Source organism: Tetrahymena thermophila (assembly GCF_000189635.1).
Source record: "Tetrahymena thermophila SB210 genomic scaffold scf_8254515, whole genome shotgun sequence".
NCBI classification, from domain to species: domain Eukaryota; phylum Ciliophora; class Oligohymenophorea; order Hymenostomatida; family Tetrahymenidae; genus Tetrahymena; species Tetrahymena thermophila.
The window spans coordinates 74634-99023 of NW_002476290.1; the positions used below are offsets into that span (position 1 = coordinate 74634).

General features: G+C 22.3%; 6 protein-coding genes across 6 annotated transcripts; 1 reads left to right on the forward strand and 5 right to left on the reverse strand. All coding sequences in view use genetic code 6, as the record gives it.

Moving 5' to 3' along the window:
* Nucleotides 1-717: 717 nt before the first annotated feature.
* TTHERM_00721380 (cyclic nucleotide-binding domain protein) lies at nt 718-5309 on the reverse strand (the record flags this gene model as incomplete). The annotated part of the gene is made up of 6 exons (XM_001031870.2): nt 718-1555; nt 1881-2282; nt 2342-3091; nt 3312-3483; nt 3547-3693; nt 4505-5309. The coding sequence occupies 6 exons, from the start codon at nt 5307-5309 to the stop codon at nt 718-720; spliced, it is 3114 nt and encodes a 1037-aa protein (XP_001031870.2).
* Nucleotides 5310-6801: 1492 nt separating this feature from the next.
* On the reverse strand, nt 6802-9730 carry TTHERM_00721390 (cyclic nucleotide-binding domain protein; the record flags this gene model as incomplete). The annotated part of the gene is made up of 7 exons (XM_001031871.2): nt 6802-6886; nt 7048-7640; nt 7706-7715; nt 7964-8371; nt 8429-9178; nt 9390-9561; nt 9625-9730. 7 exons carry the CDS (start codon nt 9728-9730, stop codon nt 6802-6804), a joined length of 2124 nt encoding a protein of 707 aa, XP_001031871.2.
* A 587-nt stretch (nt 9731-10317) lies between these two features.
* Nucleotides 10318-11374, reverse strand: TTHERM_000721399 (cyclic nucleotide-binding domain protein; the record flags this gene model as incomplete). The annotated part of the gene is made up of 2 exons (XM_012799098.1): nt 10318-10340; nt 10597-11374. The coding sequence occupies 2 exons, from the start codon at nt 11372-11374 to the stop codon at nt 10318-10320; spliced, it is 801 nt and encodes a 266-aa protein (XP_012654552.1).
* A 1541-nt stretch (nt 11375-12915) lies between these two features.
* TTHERM_00721400 (plant dual-specificity MAP kinase kinase family domain protein) lies at nt 12916-14406 on the reverse strand (the record flags this gene model as incomplete). Its single annotated transcript, XM_001031872.2, has 1 exon — nt 12916-14406. The coding sequence occupies one exon, from the start codon at nt 14404-14406 to the stop codon at nt 12916-12918; it is 1491 nt and encodes a 496-aa protein (XP_001031872.2).
* A 1011-nt stretch (nt 14407-15417) lies between these two features.
* Nucleotides 15418-17220, reverse strand: TTHERM_00721410 (zinc finger lsd1 subclass family protein; the record flags this gene model as incomplete). Its single annotated transcript, XM_001031873.2, has 3 exons — nt 15418-16827; nt 16875-16951; nt 17004-17220. 3 exons carry the CDS (start codon nt 17218-17220, stop codon nt 15418-15420), a joined length of 1704 nt encoding a protein of 567 aa, XP_001031873.2.
* A 2242-nt stretch (nt 17221-19462) lies between these two features.
* Nucleotides 19463-24259, forward strand: TTHERM_00721420 (hypothetical protein; the record flags this gene model as incomplete). Its single annotated transcript, XM_001031874.2, has 9 exons — nt 19463-19789; nt 19848-20231; nt 20294-20560; nt 20704-21110; nt 21164-21747; nt 21806-22207; nt 22472-22661; nt 22713-23146; nt 23283-24259. 9 exons carry the CDS (start codon nt 19463-19465, stop codon nt 24257-24259), a joined length of 3972 nt encoding a protein of 1323 aa, XP_001031874.2.
* Nucleotides 24260-24390: the final 131 nt, after the last annotated feature.

A 24390-nucleotide genomic window follows, 5' to 3' on the forward strand; every position in this document is an offset into this window, starting at 1 on the left:
TTATTATGTAAAAAGTAGCTGATATTTAAAGAAAAGATTTTTATTATTATTATTATTATTATTATTTAAAAATAGAACTAAATATTTATCTTTTATAAAAGTAAATAATCAACGAGAAATTATCTGCTAAAAAAAAAATATTTTTTTTCTAAGTACATTTTTTAAAAAAGATGAAAATATTTATCTTGCAAAAAATTATATTCAACCAATAATATATTTTAATAAATTATATTTTTTTATGTTATTAATTTTGTTAGTTAATTGCACTTATTTTATACCGTGGTTTCTCATATATTAAGGACGCCATATATTAAGGACTTTTTTCAATAAATTGTGAATTAAGGACTAAATTTGATCAAAAGTTTTTATTTGAATATGTCCTTAATATATGAGAAACTACGGTAATTTATTTTTTAAAAGGTTTATTACATATTTATAATATAAAAAAAATTTACAAACTATTCAATATAATTTCAACAATCAAAAATAATTCAATTTTTTAATTTTTAAAAATTATTAGATGTAAAAAAAAAATTTATTTTTTATAAAATAATAATTGCATTTTAATTACTGTATTTTTTTAATTATTTAAACGAATTTAAATACGAAATTAATTAAACATTAATTTTTAATTATATTATGAAATCAATCAATCAATTATAAATTTTAGGCAGATATTAAATATTTAGTTTGCTATGTTAATTATATTTTTTAGATTCAACTAATCAATTAATTTTAGATACCTCTTTTAGGATTTATACTGTATCCTATTCCATATGAAACTGAAGTAATACCTTGGGATTGATACAAAATTTAATTTTCTTCATCTTAATTATGTAAATATTTTTAATTGTTACTTGGTAATTATTTGTTCATATTTCTCATAATTTTTTATGATTAGTAATTAGAATTTATTTATTTTATATTTTAAAGTTTGATTATTTGTATTTTTTACAGCTGTTTCTGAATTTAGTTAAAGTTATTATGAGGAAAGAATTTCGTAAAATGGCAAATCTTATCAAACTGCTAGAAAATTAAACTATAATTGTTTATAGAGGTGCTCATCTGATGGTTATCAAGGTAGCTAGAAGTTTCAGAATTATTTTAATTTTAAATAAAAGGTATTGATTAAATTATTTAATTTAACTTCATATCGTAGATTTATTTAAGGCTCAACTGATCTATTTTTTTTAAATTGTTAAAGCTTGCCATATCTTTAATCACCACATTAATACTAGGATCCTTTATTTATTCATAATAGTATTAGAATTTTTTATCTAATTCTTCATTATCATATGATGACGATAACTAGCTCCAGATTTTATCTAATCCATTCAGACTTATACTTGGGATAAATGGTGAGGGTATATTGCTATCATTACTCAAAGATTTATAAATATCTTTTACTGAAGATAGTAAAGACTATTTTTAACTTACTCTATCCAAGCTTTCATTCTTACTTTTTCTCTTTAACTAATCTTCTTCAAATGTTATTCTAGTAAAATCAGAATTAATTCTTGGTAATTAATTAGCCTAATGAACCTATTCCTTTATTCTATTAATTTAAATATATTTTAAAATACTCACTATTAACATAGTTGCATGAATAAAATGACAATTAAAAGATCCAATAAAAATTAGATGAAAATTTTTTATTATTAATTTAAATTAAAATATAAAAAATTATAGAAATTATTGAAATTACAAATCACTCTGTTTTAAAAATAAATAAAATGCAAAAAAAAAACTAAAATTGTTTCAATTTCATAAAATTTTGTTTGAAAAAATTCTGTAAATATTTTTTTAATTTACTTTTTTAAACAAAAATTATTAAAATATTTTTATTTTTTAAAAAAGTGATTTATGTTTTTATAATTTACATTTCCGATTAAGTATCTTAGTTGTTTGCAATGAAGTTAGGAGATTGCAGGATACTGTGAATAGAGATATTACTTTAATCCTATTCTTTCAAGTAGACTTATTGAAGCTAATAATCTTTATCTGTATGATTTATATCATGTTTCTTGCTACTGACTGATTTTATGCTTCTAGTTTTCTACAATTTTGGAGAAATTTCTTCAGCGCACAAGATATTTTCATTGATTATGCTGTTATTATAATTATTATTTTAATTTTCATTTTTTTTTTTCTATAAAATTTGAGTAAATTAATCATCATCTTCGTATTCATCTTCTTCTGGTTCTGTAGAATATAAACTCTATGGAATATTTAAATCTATCAATAACTTCTTTAAGATTTCTCTGTTTGCTTTTATGTTCAATCTATTATGAAAAGTTAAATATTTATGCTTATAAAATAATATAATTTTCTTTTATTTTACAAACAGTTAACTCTTGAGTTTTTGTTGGTCTTTCTAAAAAAGAGTTTTCTTTAATTTATATGCTCAAATCTTTATCTTAAAAAAATAAACTGCTTATCAAATTGAGGCTTCAGAATTGAGCACTTATCTACAGTATGTCCTATTTGCTAGCATCCAAAGCACTTAACTTTAATGCATTTCAAGTCATTCTAAAATAAGATTAGCTCTTAAATCAGCTTTTATCTTTCATGGTCTTTTTGTTTTGACTAAATTACTTCAAGGAAATCTTACCTTGTAATTTTATATGCTGTAGAGAAATTTACACTTCTAGCGGATGCAGAGCGAGTCTTTCCTGAGAAAAAAGAAATCTCACCAAAGCATGAATTTTTCTATAAGCTAGCTACTACTCGTTCAGTATTATGAAAAGCTTGAAAAATTTCAACTATTCCATCAGTTATTAAGTAAACCGATTAGTCATCAAGCTTTCCTTCTTCAAAGATAGTCTCATTTGGATTGAATATAACTTTTTTCATTTTATTAATTAGCTCGTTGTTTGTCGATTAAGAAAATATATGAGTATAAAAGCTCATCTTTTAAAATACTTTAGAGTTTATTCCTTATATTATTTCATCTTACAATTTTTTTGGTAAGTTTTTTATTGCTTGTTATTCTTATTGTAGATCTTCATTCCTCTATTTTTATTTTACACTTAACATGTAATGCTTAACTCTTTATTATAATTGCCCATCAATATTGTTTTTGTACAAAAGTCTATTCGAAAATAATTTAATTAAAAAAGTAAAAATTTAGTTTTGAAAAAATAAATAAAAGCTGAAGAAGAAAATTTTACTTTAATTAATTACAATAAAAAATAAAAAAAACAAGTTTTTTTGATGAATTAATTTTATTTAAAGCAACTCATTTTTAATTGATTTTTGGTTCAATTAATAAAATTTAATATAATCATTGATTTTAATGTAAAAAAATTTACCTAGTAAGTACCCTAACACTTTTTTTATATTTGTCTTAATCTTTCTTACTATCAAATATACATAGAAATACTGTAAAAATTGAAAAGAATAATACAGAACCAAGGATAATTGTTAAAGCACTTCCATATACTAATTCAATTTTCGTTTAAGGTTTAAATAAATCGCTTCCAGCTAATTAATATTAATTAAAAATTTCATATTATTTAATAAAACTCTTGTGACAAACTAAATTACAATGCATGAATTACGTGATTGACCAATAATATGTAATCAAATATTAATCAATGTGGTCTTTGTTAGAAAAATTCAAATTTGATAGCCAAGTAGTATTATATCCCATTTTAGTTTCTATGTTACTCAAATATATCAACGAAACAGTAACTTATTTAGATTAAATATAATATTTTTAAATATATTATAAAAATTAAATAATTACCTAAATGCGCTACTATGAGATCGTAGATTAAAATTTTAGAAATGTGGAAAAATTGTTGCTGCCATTCTGATAAATTTAAATAATCAACAAGTCTTGAAATTTTGCAAAATTTGAGAATATATAAAAAAATAATGATGAAATCAAGAATAATCTGTAAATAACACAGATTTTGAACCTAGTAATTGTAATTTAAGAGCAGTAATTAAATTGATAAAGAAGTAATACAAGCTAAATCAAAAATAAGACTTTCCTTGATATATTAATCTTAGATGATTTCTTTTTCAGCAATAATTTAATCATGAGTATATATTTCTGTGTTTAGATTAATTAAACTATCACCAAACAAAAAGCAGAAGCACAATAAAAAAATCAAATTTCTTTAATTGTTGTCAAAAATAGCAAAACTAAAAGCTGAATCGATAGAATATAAGAATATAAAGGCAGTAGAAAACAACAAATACAAAGAGTTCCACACAAGAAAAACTTTTTCTGTCCTTTAAATCAATCTTTAAAACGTGAAGAAACTTTTGATAAACATTTTCAAAATTTTAAAAAGTTTCCCATAAAGTGTTTCGCTTAGTTCTTTTTTTTAAGCATCCTCGCAAAATATCGATGCATCGTTGATATAATTTTAGCATCCAAGCAAGAAATATTTAGAATGCATTTAAAATGAGGGTATTCTCAGTAAATAAGAAAACTTTTTAACTAAATTCATAATATCTGATTAAACAGTTTGTTGTTAATTTGCATTTTTACATTTTAAATTTTATGATTTATTCTCTCTTATTATCTTGTTATTCGGAGTACATGTTGAATGTAAATTGTTTTATTCCTCAGACAAAGAGGATAGTTTGGATAATTCAGATTTTTATTATTTGCTAAAAGTGATAGAGTCTTGTTGCTTTTTCTAATAGAAATTGTTGTCGATATTTAATTTAGTAGAATTAATTTTTTATTAAAGATTATCAATCTTCTATATTTTTTATGTATTATTGCTCTCTGGATAAAGATCAAACTCCTGCTAATTAGGGTTTTGGATACAATTTTAAGTTCCCGCTTAATTATCAGAGATAACATTTGCAGACAAGTTGTTGCCTTGTTTTTCATTTTAGCTATTTTTATTTGCTTTTATTATTAAATCTAAGGGCAACTATCCTTAGTTTAGTTTAATAGGAGTATTACAATTTTTAGTGAAAACATCTGACTATGTATAGTTAGAAATGCAATTCTTAAAAATAATATCATGGGTGAATTCAGGCAACATTTTTTTATTTTAAGGATACAAATCATAAAATCGTGTATCTCCTACGCTAAATACATCATCTTCAGTGTATTTTTAACATTAATTTGTGTCATTCAATACCATCTCAGATAAATAAATTTATTTATCTTTAAGCTAGCTACTATCAGGTTCTTGGATCTTATCTTCGTCACCTTTATGTCCTCCCTACTAAATAAAGCTGTTATTATCTAGAAACAAAAGCCCTTAATATGGTTTACAATTGAATCCAGACACTTCTTAAACTTTCATGTTAAAAAATTTCTATTTTTGATAATCCATTTCGATTATGTAAATTTATATTCTTAGATAAGTGAAATTATCTATTTTTTGATTTAATCAAAATTCTTGTCTTGATATTATTTCTTTTTATCATATGAGTTAGCTTCAATTTTTAAATCAAAAATATAAGAAGTAAAAATGCTTCTAACAACACTAAAATTTTGTCTTTAATTACTATATTAAGCAATAAAATAGATTGATACTTTAAACCTTTTACTTTAAAAGCTATTGACTAAAAATCAATTTTTTAATTACCTTGTTATATTCATATTTTATCGAGTTTAATAATTATTAAAAAATTTAATTTTTCTCTAATTTTTAGCTTATCATAGTTAAGATTGCCTGATTTTAAAATGATTAAATATTGAGACATTTTAAATCCAAAGTTTGCGCTTTTTATGTTTAAGCATTATAAAAATGGTATGCCAAATTATAAACAAATATTGTCTATTACATTCTTTAACTAGTTTTTCCACACGAAGTTATTTATAAGAAATATAACGATAATAGATCATTAATATTTATAGTAGACGTAATTCTATTAAAGCATAGTAAAGACATTATCTGTATTTCAGAATGATCTGTGATAATAGGTAAATGGGTAAATTATTTATAAATATTATGCATTTATTTCTTTTACTTATATTATAGAAACATCAAAAATTATAAGATTCATATTATTAGGAGGATTAATGAGGTTAAATTTTATATTTATTGTTTATTGAAAGAAAAACAATAAACTAGAAAAACTTTCTGATAAATTATTTTCCAAAAAAGATTTTATAAAATTAAAAGTTGGTTATTATTTATGAAAATAAAAATATATGAAAATGTTCTAAGAAGTATTATAAAGATCCTCTTTTGATTATAAATACTAAATTTAAATTGGTAGAAATAAGAATACATTTTTACTTCTTTAAATTCAATATTTTGAACTGGAAAATACAAAATCTTTTAAATGTTTACTTTCTATTTTTTAATATTTGTGAGATTTATCATTTTTAATTTATAGAATTTGTATTTTTAAAATATTTACTAAATCAAGAAAATTTTAAACTAATAATAATTATATTTCATCCTAAATTAAATAATCTTTTATAGTTTTTATGAAAGGCTGAAATAGCATAATCTCAAATAATTTTTCAATTTGAGAAGCATCAACCTATTATAGTCAATGTAAGATAAAGTTTTATCTTACTAATCTAATATTAGTAATTTAAATTTAACCTATTTATAGTTGTTAAATAATTTATTTATTTAAGGTGATAAAATGACCCAATGAATATATATATAAATAAAAATAAATAAATTATAAAAATTTGGGTTATAATGGAAAAAAAATTATAAAAAATTGACTTGAAAAATTCTGTCTATCCACACTTTTCATATTATATAATCTTGAATTAAATTATATAATCAATCAATTATAAATTAATATTTAAGCAGATTTATTAAATTTTTAATTTTCTATTTTATTTATATTTTATTAGATTCAACTGATAATCATATCTATATGCCTCTTTTGGGAAATATGTTTTTTATACGGTATCCAATTCCATATGAAATTGAAGTAATCCCTTGAGATTGATATAAAATTTAGTTTTATTCATTTAAATTATGTAAATTTTTTTAATTGCTACTTGATAATGATCTGTTTAAATTTGTCATCAATTTTGATGATTAGTAATTAGAATTTATGTATTTTATATTTTAAAGTTTGATTATTTATATTTTTTACTGCTGCTTCTGAATTTAGTTAAAGTTATTATGAGGAAAGAACTTCGTAAAATGGCAAATCTTGTCAAACTTTTAGAAAATTAAATTATAATTTTTTATAGAAGTGCTCATTTGATGGTTATCTAGGTAACTAGACATGTCAGAATTACTTTAATTTTAAATAAAAGGTACTGGTTAAATTATTTAATTTAATTTAATATCCTAAATTTATTTGAGGCTCAACTAATCTATTCTTTTTATATTGTTAAAGCTTGTAATATCTTTAATAATCACATTAATACTAGGTTCATTTATTTATTCATAATAATATTAGAATTTTCTATCAAATTCTTCATTATTATATGATGACGATAGCTGGCTACAGGCTTTATCTAATATATCCAGACTTATACTTGGCATAATTGGTAAAGGTATATTGTTTTCGATACTCAGAGATTTATGAATATCTTTAAATGAAGGTAGTAAAGACTATTTGTAACTTACTCTGTCTGAACTTTCATTTCTATTTTTTTTCTTTAACTAATCTTCTTCAACTGTTATTCTAGTAAAGTCTGAATTAATTCTTGGTAATTAATTTGCTTAATGAGCCTATCCCTTTATTCTATTAATTAAATATATGTTTAAATACTCACTATTAACATAGTTGCACGTATAAATACTTTTAAAAGACTATTAAAAGATATAATAAAAATAAGATTATAATTATTTATTGATTATTTAAATTATTAAAAATTTTTGAAACTATGAATCATTCTTTTTATAAAATAAAATGCAAAAAATAAAATAAAATTGTTTCATTTTCTTTGAAAAAAATCTTCATTCATCAAAATTTTATAATATTTAATTTTATAACAAAAATTATTTAAAATAAATGCTATTTTATTTTTAAAAAAGGGATTTTTGTTTTTATAATTTACATTTCCGATTAAGTATCTTAGTAATTTGCGATGAGTTTAGGAGAAGACAGAATACTTTGAATAGAGATATTACTTTGATCCTATTCTTTTTAGTAGAATTATTGAAGCTTACAATCCTTATCTGAAATATTTATTTCATGTTTTTTGCTACTGATAGATTTTACACTTCGATTTTTCTACAAATATGGAGAAAACTCTTCTGCGCACTAAGTATTTTCAATACTCCTGCTGTTATTATTATTATTGCTTTGGTTTTCATATTTTTTTTTCTATAAAATCAATGAAAATGAATCACAATCATCATATTCTTCTTCTTCTAGTTCTAGTTCTGTGGAATATAAGCTCTATGGAATATTTAAATCTATCAATAATTTCTTTATGGCTTATCTGTTTACTTTAATGTTCAATCTATTATGAAAAATTAAATATTTATTTATAATAATAAATAATATTATTTTATTTTACATGCAATTAACTCTTGAGTTTTTGTTGGTTTTTCTAAAAAACTGTTTTCTTTAATTTATATGCTCAAATCTTTATCTTAAAATAATAAACTATTTATTAAATTGAGGCTTCAGAATAGAGCACTTATCTACAGTATGTCCTATTTACTAGCATCCAAAGCACTTAACATTAATATAATTCAAGTTATTCTAAAACAAAACTAGCTCTTCAATTAGCTTTTATCTTTCGTGATCTTTTTACTCTGATTAAATTACTTCAAGGAATTCTTACCTTGTAATTTTATATGCTGTTGAGAAATTTACACTTCTAGCGGATGCAGAGCGAGTCTTTCCTGAGAAAAAAGAAATCTCACCAAAATATGAATTTTTCTATAAGCTAGCTACTACTCGTTCTGTATTATGAAAAGCTTGAAAAATTTCGACTATTCCATCAGTTATTAAGTAAACTGATTAGTCATCAAGTTTTCCTTCTTCAAAGATAGTCTCATTAGGATTGAATACAATTTTTTTCATTTTATTAATTAGCTTGTTGTTTGTTTATTAAGAAAATATCTGAGTAAAAAAGTTCATCTTTTTAAATTCTTTAGAGTTTATTCCTTTTATTATTTCGTCTTGTAATTGTTTTGGTAAGTTTTTTATTGCTTGTGATTCTTATTGTAGATCTTCGTTCCTCTATTATTATCCTATACTATACATGTAATGCTTAACTCTTTATTATAAATGTCCATCAATTTTGTTTCTGTTTAAAAATCTATTCGAAAATAATTTAATTAAAAAATATAAATTTAGTTTGGAAAAAACTAATAAAATATGATAGAGAAAATTTTATTTTAATTATATTCTATAAAAAAAAAAATTTTTAAATATCAATTTATATAAAGCGATGCATTTTTATTTAATTGGATTTTGCTGCATTTAAAAAAAATTAAAATAATTTAGATTTATTTATAAAAATAGTTTACCTAGAGAGTATTCTAATACTTTTATTATATCCTTCTTAATCTTTCTTCATATCATAGAAACAAAGGAATGCATTAAAAATTGAATAGAATAAAGTAAAACCAAGGACAATCGTAATAGCACTTCCATATACTAATTCAATTTTCGTTTAAGGATTAAATAAATCACTTCCTGCTAATTAAAATTAATAAAAAATTTCATATTATTTAATAAAACTTTTGTTACAAACAAAATTACAATGCATGAATGATGTGATTGACCAATAATATGTAATTAAATATTAATCAATGTGGTTTTTGTTAGTATAATTCAAATTTGATAACCAAGTAGTATTATATCCCATTTTAGTTTCAAAGTTACTCAAATATATCAATGAAACAGTAACTTATTTAGATTTATAAAATATTTTAAAAAATATACTAAAAATTAAATAATTACCTAAATGCGCTACTAAGAGATCGTAGATTAAAATTCTAGAAATTTGGAATAATTATTGCTGCCAATCTGATAAATTTAAATAATCAACAAATTTTGAGATTTTCCAAAATTTGAGAATATAAAAAAAAATGATAATGAAATCAAGAATAAGATGTAAATTTTGAACCTAGTAATCGAAATTTAAGAGCAATAATTATATTGATAAAGAAGTGAAACAAGCTAAATCAAAAATAAGATTTTTTTTTGCATATTAATCTTATATGAACTTTTTTTCAGCAATAATTTAATCATGAACATATGTTTCAGTGTTTAGATTAATTAAATTATCCCCAAACAAAAAGCAGAAGCACAATATAAAAAACAAATTTCTATAACTGTTGTCTAAAATAGCATAATTAAAAGCTGAATCAATAGAATATAAGAATATAAGGGCAGTAGAGAATAATAAATACAAAGAGTTCCATACAAGAAAAACTTTTTCTGTCCTTTAAATCAATCTTTAAAATATGAAGAAACTTTTAATAAATATTTTAAAAATTTTTTAAAGTTTTCCATAAAGTGTTTGGTTTAATTCTTTGACTTTTGCATCCTCGCAAAATATAGATGCATCATTGATATAATTTTAGCATCCAAGCTAGAAATATTTAGAATGCATTTAAAATGAGGGTATTTTTAGTAAATAAGAAAACTTTTTAACTAAATTCATAATATCCGATTAAATAGCTTACTAATTTGTATTTTAACATTTTAAATTTTATGATTTAGGCTTACTTATTATGTTGTTATTAGGAATAGAGGTTGAATATAAATTGTTTTATTCCTAAGACAAAGAGGATATTTTGGATAATTCAGATTTTTATTATTTGCAAAAACTTATAGAATCTTGTTGCTTTTTCTAATAGAAATTGCTGTCAATATTTAATTTAGTCGAATTAATTTTTTATTAAGGATTATCAATCTTCTATATTTTTTATGTATTATTGCTCTCTGGATAAAGATCAAGCTCTTGTTAAACAATGTTTTCGATACAATTTTAAACTTCTGCTTAATTATCAGAGATACCATTTGCAGACAAGTTGCTACCTTATTTTTCATTTTAGCTACTTTTATTTGGTTTTATAATTATATCTATGGACTACTATCCTTAGTTTGGCTTATTAGGAGTATTAAAATTTTTAGTTTAAACATCTTATTATGTGACATTAGAAATACAATTCTTAAAAATGATATCATGGGTTAGATCAGAAAATAATTTTTTATTTTATGGCCACAAGTCATAAAATCGTGGATCTCCTGAGCTAAATACATCTTCTTCAGTGAATTTTTAGCATTGATTTGTGTCATTCAATACTATCTCAGATAAAAAAATTTATTTATCTTTAAGATAGTTACTATAAGATTCTTGGATCTTATCTTCATCACCTTTATGTCCTCCCTACTAAATAAAGCTGTTATTATCTAGAAACAAAAGCCCCTAATCTGGTTTGCAGCTGAATTCAGACACTTCTTATTCTTTTATGTCAAACAATTTCTATTTTTGTTAATCCATTTCGATTATGTAAATTTATATTCTAAGAATAATTAAATTATCAATTATTTGGTTTAATTAAAATTCTTAACTCGATATTATTTCTTTTTACCAAATGCATTACCTGCATTTTCAAATCAAAAATATAAGAAGAAAAACTTTTACAAGAACACTAAAATTTTGTTTTTAATTATTGATATTTTAAATCTTTTACTTTAAAAGTTATTGACAAAAAGCAATATTTTAATCGACTTTTTAAATTCATATTTTATTGAGATCATTAATTGTTAAAAAATCAAATTGTTTTATAGTTTTTTTAGCTTATCATAAGTAAAGATTGCTTGCTTTCTTTCTCTTTATATAGTAAAAATATAATATGAAATGGTTAAATCTTTTATTAAAAATAACTCAAAAATAAAAAAATATTGTTTATGATTAATTTTGCAACTATTTCTCTTAAAGCTGAATTGATTTGATATAAAACAAATAAAATCATTAAATTTTGTAACTTAAATCCAAAATTTACTCTTTTATACGTTTAAGCATTAAAAAAACAGTAAACCAAAATATAAACAAGTATTGTTTATTACATTCTATAATTAATTTTTTTCTATACAAAGTTAGTTCTGAGTATAATAATGAACAGCGATCATCAATATTTATAGCAGACATAATTCTTTTAAAGCTTACTAAACTTATTAATATATTTTAGAAACTATCTGTAATGGTAGATAAAAAGGTAAATTATTTCTAAATATTACATATTTATTTCTTTTACTTATATTATAGAAACTTCATCAATTACAAGTTTTATATTATAAAAAGGTTTAATGAAGATTTAAATTTTATTTTTTGTTTATTGAAAGAAAAAAATTAGACAGGAAAAACTTTCTTATAGATTATTTATTATAAAATTAAAAGCTGCTATCAATTTATCAAAATAAAATATAAAAAAATATCAGAATATGTTTTAATAAATATATTAACTATCATCTTAAATAATTAATGCTAAATTTAATTGTAAAATCTTATTAAATATAATAATAGCCTGTAAATGACCTTTATTTTTAAACATTAATTAAAAAAGCATTAAAATCTTTAAATATTTTTAAATACCAACCTAAGACCTATTTAAAATATTAAAATTTTCTTAGTAATTTAAAGAAATTCATAATTCTTTTAGAAAATTTATCTTCTATCAAATAAATGGAAATGGAAATAATTAATTTTGATTTAAAATAGACGACTTTAATATTAATTTTTAGATGTTAAGAAATCTATTTATTTTTTTAATTATTGAAATTCGTCTTAAAAACTAAATTATTTTAAAATTATTTGAAAAAATGATTTTAATTCATATTGGACAAAATTTAAATGGGTAATGATTTATATATATTATAAATTACATTCAAAATAATTTAATTTAGAGTAATAAATAATTATTTATTATTATGATTGATTTTAATTGTTGTTGCATTTTTTAGTTTCAGTAAATTAATTATTAATTAATATTTTAATTATTAGAAAGAGAATTTAATTAGTTTCATCAATAATGCGCTCCATCAGCATAAAATGTTTCTTCTTCCTGCTGAGGGGTATCTGTTATTATTTACAGGAATATTTACACTTCCTCTCTCTCTATCGTTTCTTAATGGTATTCCTTCTTCGATGGAATTTCTGGGCTTAACCATTTCAATTCCATTACGTTATAAGGCAGATATTTTTTTGCTACCTAAAATTTCAGGACTTTTTGGTAAAGGGCAATTATTAATTCCGTTTGGTACGTTATTATTATTGGATTTTAGTTAATTTTAAACTGAGGAATTTGAGTCTTAACGGCATAGTATTGCGTTATGAGCAGATTGTATTCTTTGTCTACTGCTCAAAATTTATTAATTAGAATGAGAAGGAGGAGACTATGCATGTCTTTAAATATTTGAGCTAGGCTATTGATTTTATTACTTTCCTTGTTGAGGCTCAAGTGAATGTCTTTAGTTAATGTTGTTTTTAAAATCGTTATTGTTTACAGCTGAGATTGGTCTATTTCCAGATGACTTCTTTGCTAAAGACTACTCTTCCATAAAGGAATCTATTGAATCTTCAAATTAAGCTTTAGGCAAAATGTTTTTTAAAGCATTTAGATTTCCATAAGGCATTTTCATTGTCTATAGAAGATTCAAAGAGTTATTTTTCTAAATATTGGGTTGCTTATTTTCTTTATCTTCTTCATTCTCCAATATATTTTAAACGTAAGGCAATAGGCCCTAAAACTCTAGTAGAGAATTCACAGAAGGACGTTATTTAGGGTTTTTTCTCAAGCAAAGATTAATAAAGTCATTCATTTCTTGGCTATATTACTTGGGAAGCTTTTAATAGGTGCCTTTACATACTTTCTTATAGAGTTCCTCCATGGATTTAGCTTCGAATGGAGGATGATGAGCCATCAATTCATATAGAACACATCCCATGCTCCAAACATCACACTTTGAATCATATGGTTGATTTTACCAAACTTCAGGGGATGTGTAATAAGGTGTTCCAGTTTGAGTGTAAGCTAGGTCTCTCTTCATAATTTTAGAGACATTTAAATCCCCTAACTTTACTTTATTATTAGCACCCAAGAAAATATTTGCACACTTTAAGTCACGATGAAGAATTTTCAGATCATGCAATGATTTTAAACCCAGTAAAATCTATGCTGCATATTTCCAAATTTTTGCCTCGTCCATAAACATGTTTCTTTTTTTATAATCTTGCAATTTAGCCATTAAATCGCCGTTCTCTGCATATTCCATCACAATGCAAAGACATCCGCTTGCATTATCATAAAATGCATCTTTGTATCTGATAATGTGAGGAGAGTTTATTGAAGCTAAAATTCTGATTTCGTTTAAAGCATTTTCTTTCTCTTTGTAAGAGAGTTCCCTCAATTTAACCTTTTTAAGAGCGTAAACTTAGCCATCTTGTTTGCGCTATACTTTATATACCCATGAAAATGCTCCATTTCCTAAAGTTTTTTAAACGTTGAAATCGCTCAATGAAACTGAACTCATTTGTATATTTATTTGTTCTATAAATAATTTATATTTTTTGATGTTTTACTTATGTTTGTTTGATATATATAAAATTAATCTGTTAAATTGTATAATTTAAAAATAGAGACTGCTTTATAACAAACAAACAAACAAACAAACAAACAAATCTAACATATTTGAATGGAATTCAAATCAAATCAAAGTAATTATTAATTATTTGTTTCTAAATATTTTCTTACTTTTTTCATAATTTCTCAGTAATAGATTCAGCTATATTATCAACGGTGATTTAAATAGATTAAAAGATCTCCCATGATCAAATCTTCTATTTCGATGTTGCAATTTAAAAATTGCTTGCTGCTTAAATTCAATGTTTCTATTCTTGTAGCTGCTTAATATATTATTACAATAACTCTTACTTTATAAAATATAGCGAAAAAAATTCTATTTTTAATTTTTTTTGATTTCATTCTAACCAATTTGAAAAACAAATAAATAAATAGATAATTATTATAAAAAATTAATTTTTTATTTAAAAAATAAATAAATTTAAATCCTATCAATTTTATAATAATAATATTTTTATTAAGTATAAACAATACTTTTTATTATATATTTAATTAAATATATAATATTACTAATTTAAATTATGCTTAAAACATAATCCTTAAATATTTTTTATCGGAATTTAAATTAATTCTAATAAAATATAATTTATTTATCAGTAATTGGTATATTGCTATTCACAGATAATTATTTCTTGAGTTAGAAATATACATTTAGTAAAATAATAAATATTATTTAATAAAATAAAAATAAAATTAACAAAAAAGGTTTTGAGGCAGGTTTCGAACCTGATAGAAGAAAAAAATTAAAATGTTTTAATCAAAGATTTAAAAAGAGTAAAATTAGCTTTAAATCATAAAAATTAAATAAAATATCACCATCTATCTGTATCAACACGGTTGGTGATATTTTAATTTCAGGATTAGTAATATATAATACTCATAATTAATTTTTTTAGATGCCTCATTTTTGATTGAAGTACTTGTATTTACCATCAGCACATGTATCGCATTTTTTAGGTGGATCTTTACATGTTTTACAAACAGGATCACATTTTTTACATGTATCTCTATCTATAAAATATCCATTTGAAGTATCGCATGTATTACAAATCGAAGTACCTTCAATGAAATAATTTCCTTTAGAACATATTGTACAATTATTTGAAGCTTTTACACAAGCCTAACAAGTTGAATCACATGGTTTACATGTATCACCATCAATAAATTTTGATTGAGATGTTTCGCAATCACCACATATTTAAGACTGAAAATCTTTAAACTTGCCATCAGCACATATGTCACATTTTTTAGATGAATCCTTACAGCTTTTGCAAACAGGATCACATTTTTTGCATTTATCTTTATCTATGTAATATCCATTTGAAGTATCGCATTAATTACAAATTGAAGTATCTTCAACAAAATAATTTCCAGGAGAACATGTTGTACATTTATTTGAAGCATTTACACAAGTCAAACAAGTTGAATCACATTGTTTACATGTATCACCATCAATAAATTTTGATAAAGATATTTCGCAATCACCACATATTTAAGACTGAAAATCTTTAAACTTGCCATCAGCACATATGTCACATTTTTTAGATGAATCCTTACAGCTTTTGCAAACAGGATCACATTTTATGCATTTATCTTTATATATTTAATATCCATTTGAAGTATCGCATTAATTACAAATTGAAGTATCTTCAACAAAATAATTTCCTTTAGAACATATTATACAATTATTTGAAGCTTTTACACAAGCCTAACAAGTTGAATCACATGGTTTACATGTATCACCATCAATAAATTTTGATTGAGATGTTTCACAATCACCACATATTTAAGACTGAAAATCTTTAAACTTGCCATCAGCACATATGTCACATTTTTTAGATGAATCCTTACAGCTTTTGCAAACAGGATCACATTTTTTGCATTTATCTTTATATATGTAATATCCATTTGAAGTATCGCATTAATTACAAATTGAAGTATCTTCAACAAAATAATTTCCAGGAGAACATGTTGTACATTTATTTGAAGCATTTACACAAGTCTAACAAGTTGGATCACATGGTTTACATGTATCACCATCAATAAATTTTGATAGAGATGTTTCGCAATCACCACATATTTAAGACTGAAAGTCTTTATATTTGCCATCAGCACATATATCACACTTTTTTGAAGAATCCATACACGTTTTGCAAACAGGATCACATTTTAGACAATTTTTATATGAATCAGTGTAATAACCTTTCAAAGTATTACACTCTCCGCAAGTTTTATCTTCAAGTAAATATTATCCACTTACACACTTTTTACATTTATTAATAGAGTCACATTCTTAGCAATCTTATAGATTCTACATATATTACCATCATTTATATATTCATCGCTACACTTTGATACGCATTTTCCATCTTAAATAACTTAATTATCGCATGTGAGTTTTTTAATATCTCCTGTTATTGGATCATAAATAATTTCTATTAAATATTGAAATTGTTAGAAATATATTAAAATTAAATTTAGATCTACCTTCAATTTAAACACCTTGCAATAATTTGTAGCAAATCCCATACTTAATTATTCCTGTACAAGAAGATGAAGAAATACATTAATTAAGTTCGTTATCATACACTTGTCCTTAATCACAATCTGCACATTAATTTTTATTACGCCTTGATTTTTCAGTACAATTTTTTTTGCAAGTTTTTGGGCAACATTTTTTGACTCCATCAGTGAAGTCAAACATTTAATAATTATATCCACAAGTAAAATATTTATTAGTATTAGTTAATCTTTCAGTAATTTTACATCTACTGCATGCACTTTTAGTATTAGGAGGGTCTAAACAATTTACTCTTTTTTTGAAAAAAAAATATTATATCTAATTAGTTGAATTTATGATACTCAGTTTCTGCTTGGAGATTTCTAAATATTATTTTATCAGAAGATATCTACTCAAAATGATGCTCTTAAAAATAATTTTAACATTTTAGTAGCTTTAGTTCTTAAAAGAAAATAGTTGAAATATAATTATTAGTAATTTCTATAACTTACTAAAGAATATTTGTATCAAGAAATAAATTGCAAAGAATTATGATTTCATTAATTTATTATTTGCTTTATTTTACAAATTATTTAAAGTTATTGTGAAATTTCAATTATAACTTTTTAATTTAATCATTACATGAAGATAACCAAAAAAATTGGTTTGTAAAAAAAAAGACAATAAAATTAATTTATTCAAAATAACAAATAAAGTAAATATGAATAATCTTTGTAATTATGAATTCAAAATCAGCACTTATTTATAAAAATAATTAAATAATTTGCCTCAATTTATTTTTTCTACAATATTATTAAAATTTCAAACTTAATTTTCAATACTCATTTATAAAAATATGCTTTCTAATATTATTTTGGGAAATTTTTTCTTAATATTCTTTACCTTTTATATCAAAATATAAAATTTTAGCTTTTAGCATCAAGAACCTAATTTTCCTGTAATTATTTTAAATTACTTAGGCAAAAGAAAAATAGAAAAATTTAATTTAAAAACAACTTACAAAAGCTGTTTTGCAGAAGGTAGAAATAATCGATAAAAAGTCACTATTTAATAAAAAGTAAATTAAAATAAGAAAATTAATTATATCCTAATAATCGCAAAAATCTATGAAAGTTAAGCAGATGAATAGTAAATATACTCAAAGTTAAACTACTTCCTAACGCTATTTAAATCGTAAACGCCTAAAAATACTAGTTATCTAATAAAATATCACAAATATACATAAAATCGTTAAAGGAAAATAATTAATTTTTAGTAAACTATTTTAAGGTACTTAAAGTATAAGCATATTAAATAAAAAAGTTAATATATTAATTATATGACCATCTTTTTTTATGCAATCTTTAATATAAATAAATATTAAGTAAAATCATTGAGCCTAATTATAATTGTAAATGTTTATATGTTCATTCATTAATGAAGGTCAGTTAAATATAAGTAGCACACTTTTTTTCTAAATAACTTTATAATTCAAAATTTGATTCTCTACTTTTTTACAAAATGTATTTGTAGAATAATTTTAAATTTTCTAGTTTTAGAATAAGAAATTATTTATTTTTTTACTATTAATTTGTTTTATATTGCCTTATCTTATGAATTATTACATAATAAAGATAAAAACAAATTCTAATTTAGATATATTTACCATTAAGCTTTGGTACCAAAAGTCTTTCGAGTTTAGTTTTTGATGATAAACTAAATTAATTTTATCTTAATCAAAGCTATTTCATTTAAAGAAATTTTTTTGCTTAAAAATGTATATTCATAATTGATTTTTAAATTTTAGATTATCAAATAAAATATTTTAAATTAAAAAATTTTAGATGTATTTTATTAAAATTAATATTGAATAATTTTTAATTTGATTATAAAAACAAATATTAAATTTAAAATAACAATCTACTATAGTTAATTATTTTTCAGATAATAAAAAAATGAGATTTTGTTTGGTAATCACTCACTTCAAAAATACCTAAAGAATTTATTTTATTAAATAAAAATAATCCTAAAATTAAAAAAATACAATGATTTTTTTTTAAAACCATTAAATAAAAAAAATGTAAATATTAAAATAGCTTAATGTTTTTTAATTTAAAATTATACTTTTAATAGAATTAATTTACATTTTAAATTGAAAATGTTAATTAAATTTATCAATATTTTAGAAATGACTTTTAATTTAATTACAATTTACTTCATAATTAATTAATAAATGATTATTAATCTTTGGTATTTAGAGGTGATTGGGAAAAATTTATTATATCTAGATTATAAAATTAAAGAATACCATCAATTTATTAATATATAAACTTAATTAATTGTGGAGAAGGTTTTAACAGATTCCTTTATTTTAAAAGATATATATATTATTTAGAGAGATAACTTATAATTAGCAAAAAAGATCAGGTCATATTCATTTTTATAAATGAACAACAATCTGAATAATTATACTTAGAGCTCTTCTGAGGAAACGTAGAGCATATAAAATTAGACAAGTTTATAAACTAAAGATATTTCTTTTGCTTCGTTTAATATTTAGTCAGATTATAGATATCATAATGACGTAGCTAAGCTAATATCAGAGGAAAGTAGCATTTTAGATGAAGAAGAAGATGAAAATATAAAGTAGCGAAGGATTTTTGAAATGAATTTAAATAAAAAAAGAAATCAGATACGCAAAGAATTTCATAAATAAGAAGACTTTAGGTAGTCTCATGAAAAAACTAGTTAATTGACTTCGAATGAGAATAAAGTAAATCCATTTTTTAATTTTTTAATTTGAATATAAAATCTTTTTTTGTGATCAATAGTTTAAGGAAGTTCTAAATGAGTGGATTAAAAAGAATTAGGAAAAGTAAAAGGATTTAGATAGAGATAATGAGCTATTAAATAAAATAAAGCAAAAAGATTCAACATTAAATTCTACTTAAAGCAACTTTAAATTTAAGAAGTTACATAGTGTGAATTAATCATAAAAACAAAAAAATGAATTTAGCTCAGTTTTCCCTATTGCAAGTAATATGTCATAAGGACAAGAATATTTTCCTCTCAAAAATGAAAAAAATCCTGAAGAATTAAACAGCAGGATATAAGCTTTGAAAGAAGAAAATATTTAATCTGAGCATGCATAAGATGCTGAAATTTAAAGACAGAAATCTTTGAAATAAAACTATAATAATTTAGTTAAACACTTAGTAAAATTATAATTTCCTAAATAATCAATCAATTTATGAATTTCATTGAAATCAATATGTAGGATTAAAGAAAGAAAGAAATTAGAGAAGAAGAAGATATTATTGAAGAAATGACTAAAAAGCAAAATTCTTTTCAGCAAAATTAGCTAGAAATTTTAAAAAATCTGTTTGCAACAAAGAAGAATGTATAATAACTGAAAGAAGTTGTTGAAAATATCGAAGAAAAGCAGAATAATGTTCTATCACAGAAAATTACTACTTAAAATTAAGAACATAAGGAGATTAAATAAGAGGAGAACAAATTGTCCACCATTTTGTTAAAAATAGATGTAAATTTAAAATTATAATTGAAGAACAATCAGCATTTATGATTGACTATGATTGAAAATGAAATAGAAATAAATAACATATTTTGAAAATAATAAATATATTTTAATTCAAATATATCTAATTTCAACTTAAATTTGAATAGTAAGCAGAGCAATTGCATAGGTAGACTATTTAAGAGTTGATTGAGGTGTAGAAAGAAGAAGAGTTTAGAAAGAATAAGAAAAATGAATCATATAAGTTGATATTTTCTTTAAAAGACATGAAATATTTAGATGATTTATGCTTAAAAAATAAAATTGATGAATATATTGACAATTCTATGCTTGAGTCTTATACTACAAAAAACAGATAAGCAATTAATTTTGATGTATTTGAACTAGAATATCCTTTGATTAATTTTAGGAGAAGTCATCCGAGTATTGAAAAGAGTAAGTTATAAGATGTGATTGATGATTTCTATAGAGAATATCCTTCTGGTCCTTATAAGCTTTCAGAGTCTCTTATTGAGAAATACAAAAGCTACATTCAAAAATTTGAAAGTTTAAAGAGGTATTTAAAATTTAATTGAAAAAAGTAATTGAATAATTTTATGATGAAATTAGATATTACCAGGACATGTGTCTTTAAGTTTAGCAAAAGAGTGGAGAATTAGCTCTTTTGACAACAGAAGTGAATGATTATCTAGATGCTGAAAAAAACTCAAAGCCTTTTGAAGTAAAAGACAAAAATGTTATTTAGCTCTTAGAAAATTTCGAAGATTTGAAGCCTTCAATAGAGATTTTTAAAGAAAATAAAAAAATATCACGCGAATATAAGAAATAAATATGCTTTTCTTTGGCTATTTTTATGAAAATTTTGGATAATACGCTCAGATTAACAAATATAATTACTCTATTAAGTACGAATCTTTATTTAGAAGTTCCATTAGGGTTAACATAAAAGAGTGATGAAGTTCAAACAATAGTCAACGAATAGTTTAGTAAGAAGAATATAAAGATTTTAAGAAAACAAAGAACTAAATATCCAACAAAAATTGAAAGTTTAGATATTAATAACGCTCGATTATCAAGACTGAGCATTATTTCACCTATGAAGAATTAAAATCAATAATAGTAATAGCAATAATAGTAGTTGCAGTAATAAAATTTGAGCAGGTCTAATAGCCAAGCCAGAATTAAAACACATGGTAAATTTATTTGAATTTGTTTTTGAGAAATTTAAATGATAATTTCTTTAAATTTAAGAATAAAATTATGACAAGAGCTATGAATTTAAATCATATTACACTGATGATAATTAAATGAAGATTGTTCCTAACGATTATGATAGTTTATTTGTTGAGCTCATTACAAGCAACCTTATCCCTACAGAGCTGAAAGAAAAGTGGGGAAAATAAATTGTTAACGATCCACTTATTTATGGATTTTGTAGTTATAAAGACATACAAGATCAAATATAAATGATAGCAAATTAATAAGAAAATAAAGATGATAAAAAAAATAATTTAGACATCTATGATATTTTACTTCAAACAATGACAAATGAATTGAGAAAATTGTCTATGGAATAGTTGAGATCGATTCTATAATAAATACTAAATCTTAAAGGCCAAATAATTAGTGATTTGATACTCTCGTATAATCAATGTAGTTTATTTCTTAATTTTTATTAGAATTTAAATCAATCAAAAATACATTTTTTCATTTATCAAGGATTACAAAATATTTTTAAATAAACCCTATAAATTTATTCATAATAAAAGATAAACAAAGTTAAAACTATTTTAGACAGTCGTTTATTTAAAATATTAAATTTAAAAATTTAAAAATTTAAAATTTTAAAGTTTTTAAAGCATTTATTGAAAACAAGGAAATAAAATTACTTATTAACAAAATTTTATTATTATAAAGTGGCTGATCAAATAAAATAGCATTTACCTGAATGGGATATGAAAAAATTTAAGCAAAAGAAGATTTCATAAGTAAATTAAAATAAAATGATAAAGGAAATTTAGATAAAAGTAAGCACAAAAATAGATTAGACTTTAGTTAATCCAGTAGATAGTCCTTAGGCTAAAATAAGAATAGAAGATGAGAATCAGTAAATAATTTATTCATAAAATTAAAAATTAAATATTTTAACAAAACTTAGAGGTGGCAATAAGAAAAAAAATAACTAATTCAAAGTAGAAGATTTTATAGAATTCTTGAAAAAAGATAAAAATTAAAGCAAAAAATAACTGCATGAAGTCGATGAGAAATTCAAAAATGAAGAACTTATTAAAAGAAGAAAAAGCTCAGCCCTTTTTAAATAAAACTATGAAAAATATTACTTAAAAAAAGAATCTGATCATTACGACTAAGTTACACACAGCATTAAAAAAAAGTATGAAGATATAGAGGAAAAATAGGAAGAAGAAAAGTATAGAGAAGAAATGAAATTCTTTTTAATCGAAAAAGAAAAAAAAGATCTTGCTAGATAAAAAATCATCAATCACTATCAAGAGTCAAATAAGTCAGGAAGATATGGTGCATAAATCAAAGACCTCTTAGAAAATTCGCATGCTATGGCATTCATAACAAGATGTAAATTTAATTTTCTTGGATAAATTATTTTAAATTTTTTCAAAAATTTGATTAAATTTTGAAATTAATTAATTATTTATTTATTTATTTTTAAAATAAAAAATTTTTTAATAATATTTTTAATTTTTTTGAATAGAGGAGTTATCAAGAAAGAAGCAAGATTTAAGTAGGACTTAGATTAGTCTAAAGAAATAAGACTTTTTATTAGATAGATAATATGAAGATAATATAAACTCTAAGATTAGATTAAACACATATTAGATAGAAAAGTCAGAAAACAAGCAAGGTAGTAAAGACGAACAACTTTCGAGAAATAAGCATTCCAAATCTTTTAGCTAAGATATAAGATAGCCGACCATAAAATCATAAAGAAATGGTAGAGTTGAAGAGAGCCATTTGAATGAAAAATACTAAGCTTCTTCTACTCAGTTGCCTCGTTTACCTAATTCATCACACTAAGGAAATTCAAATTAGAATGAAAACAATCAAGCAGAAATAGAAAGACAAAAAAAGATTTTAAAAATTGAGAATGCTTACAAAAGAGTTTAAAGAGCTAAAAGCACTAATTAACTTCCTTCTAATCAAAATTGTTAAACTGAAAGAAACCAAAATTAAGAAATGAATCAATCAAAATTACCCCCTAAGAAAGCAGATAATAAGTAAGTTGATTAACCAGAGGCAGACTAGCAAACTATAAAAATAAATAAGTTGACTTAAAGCTATGCAAATATAAGAACAAGCAAACTAAATATTCCAGCTTTAAAAGTCATGGAATTAATAAAAGAAAAATAAGGTCAAAATAATTAGCCTTAAAAATAAGAAACAAAACCTGATAAATAAAAAGAAGAGAACTCTGATAATCATCAGAACACAGTGATTAAAAACAAAACTAGCAACGAGCCTTTTTACAAACATCTATCTGAAATAAAAGAAGATAATTCAAATTATAGTAAGTTGGTTGATCGTCCTGAAAACTAATAAGATTAAAATTAAAAACCAGAAAAATTAAACATTAATAAAAAATTTGCTGATATTTACAAATAAAAAATTATAGTAAAAGCTCCAATAACATAAGGAAAACAAATTAGATCTATATCTAATACAACTTAATGATTTAATAATAAAATTGCAATTTTTAAATAATAAAAACTATATATAAATATGATAAGATACCAGAAATAATAATAGATACTTATTAAAAAATATTCAACAAAATTAAAGTTGTGTTTTTATTTAAAGAAAAA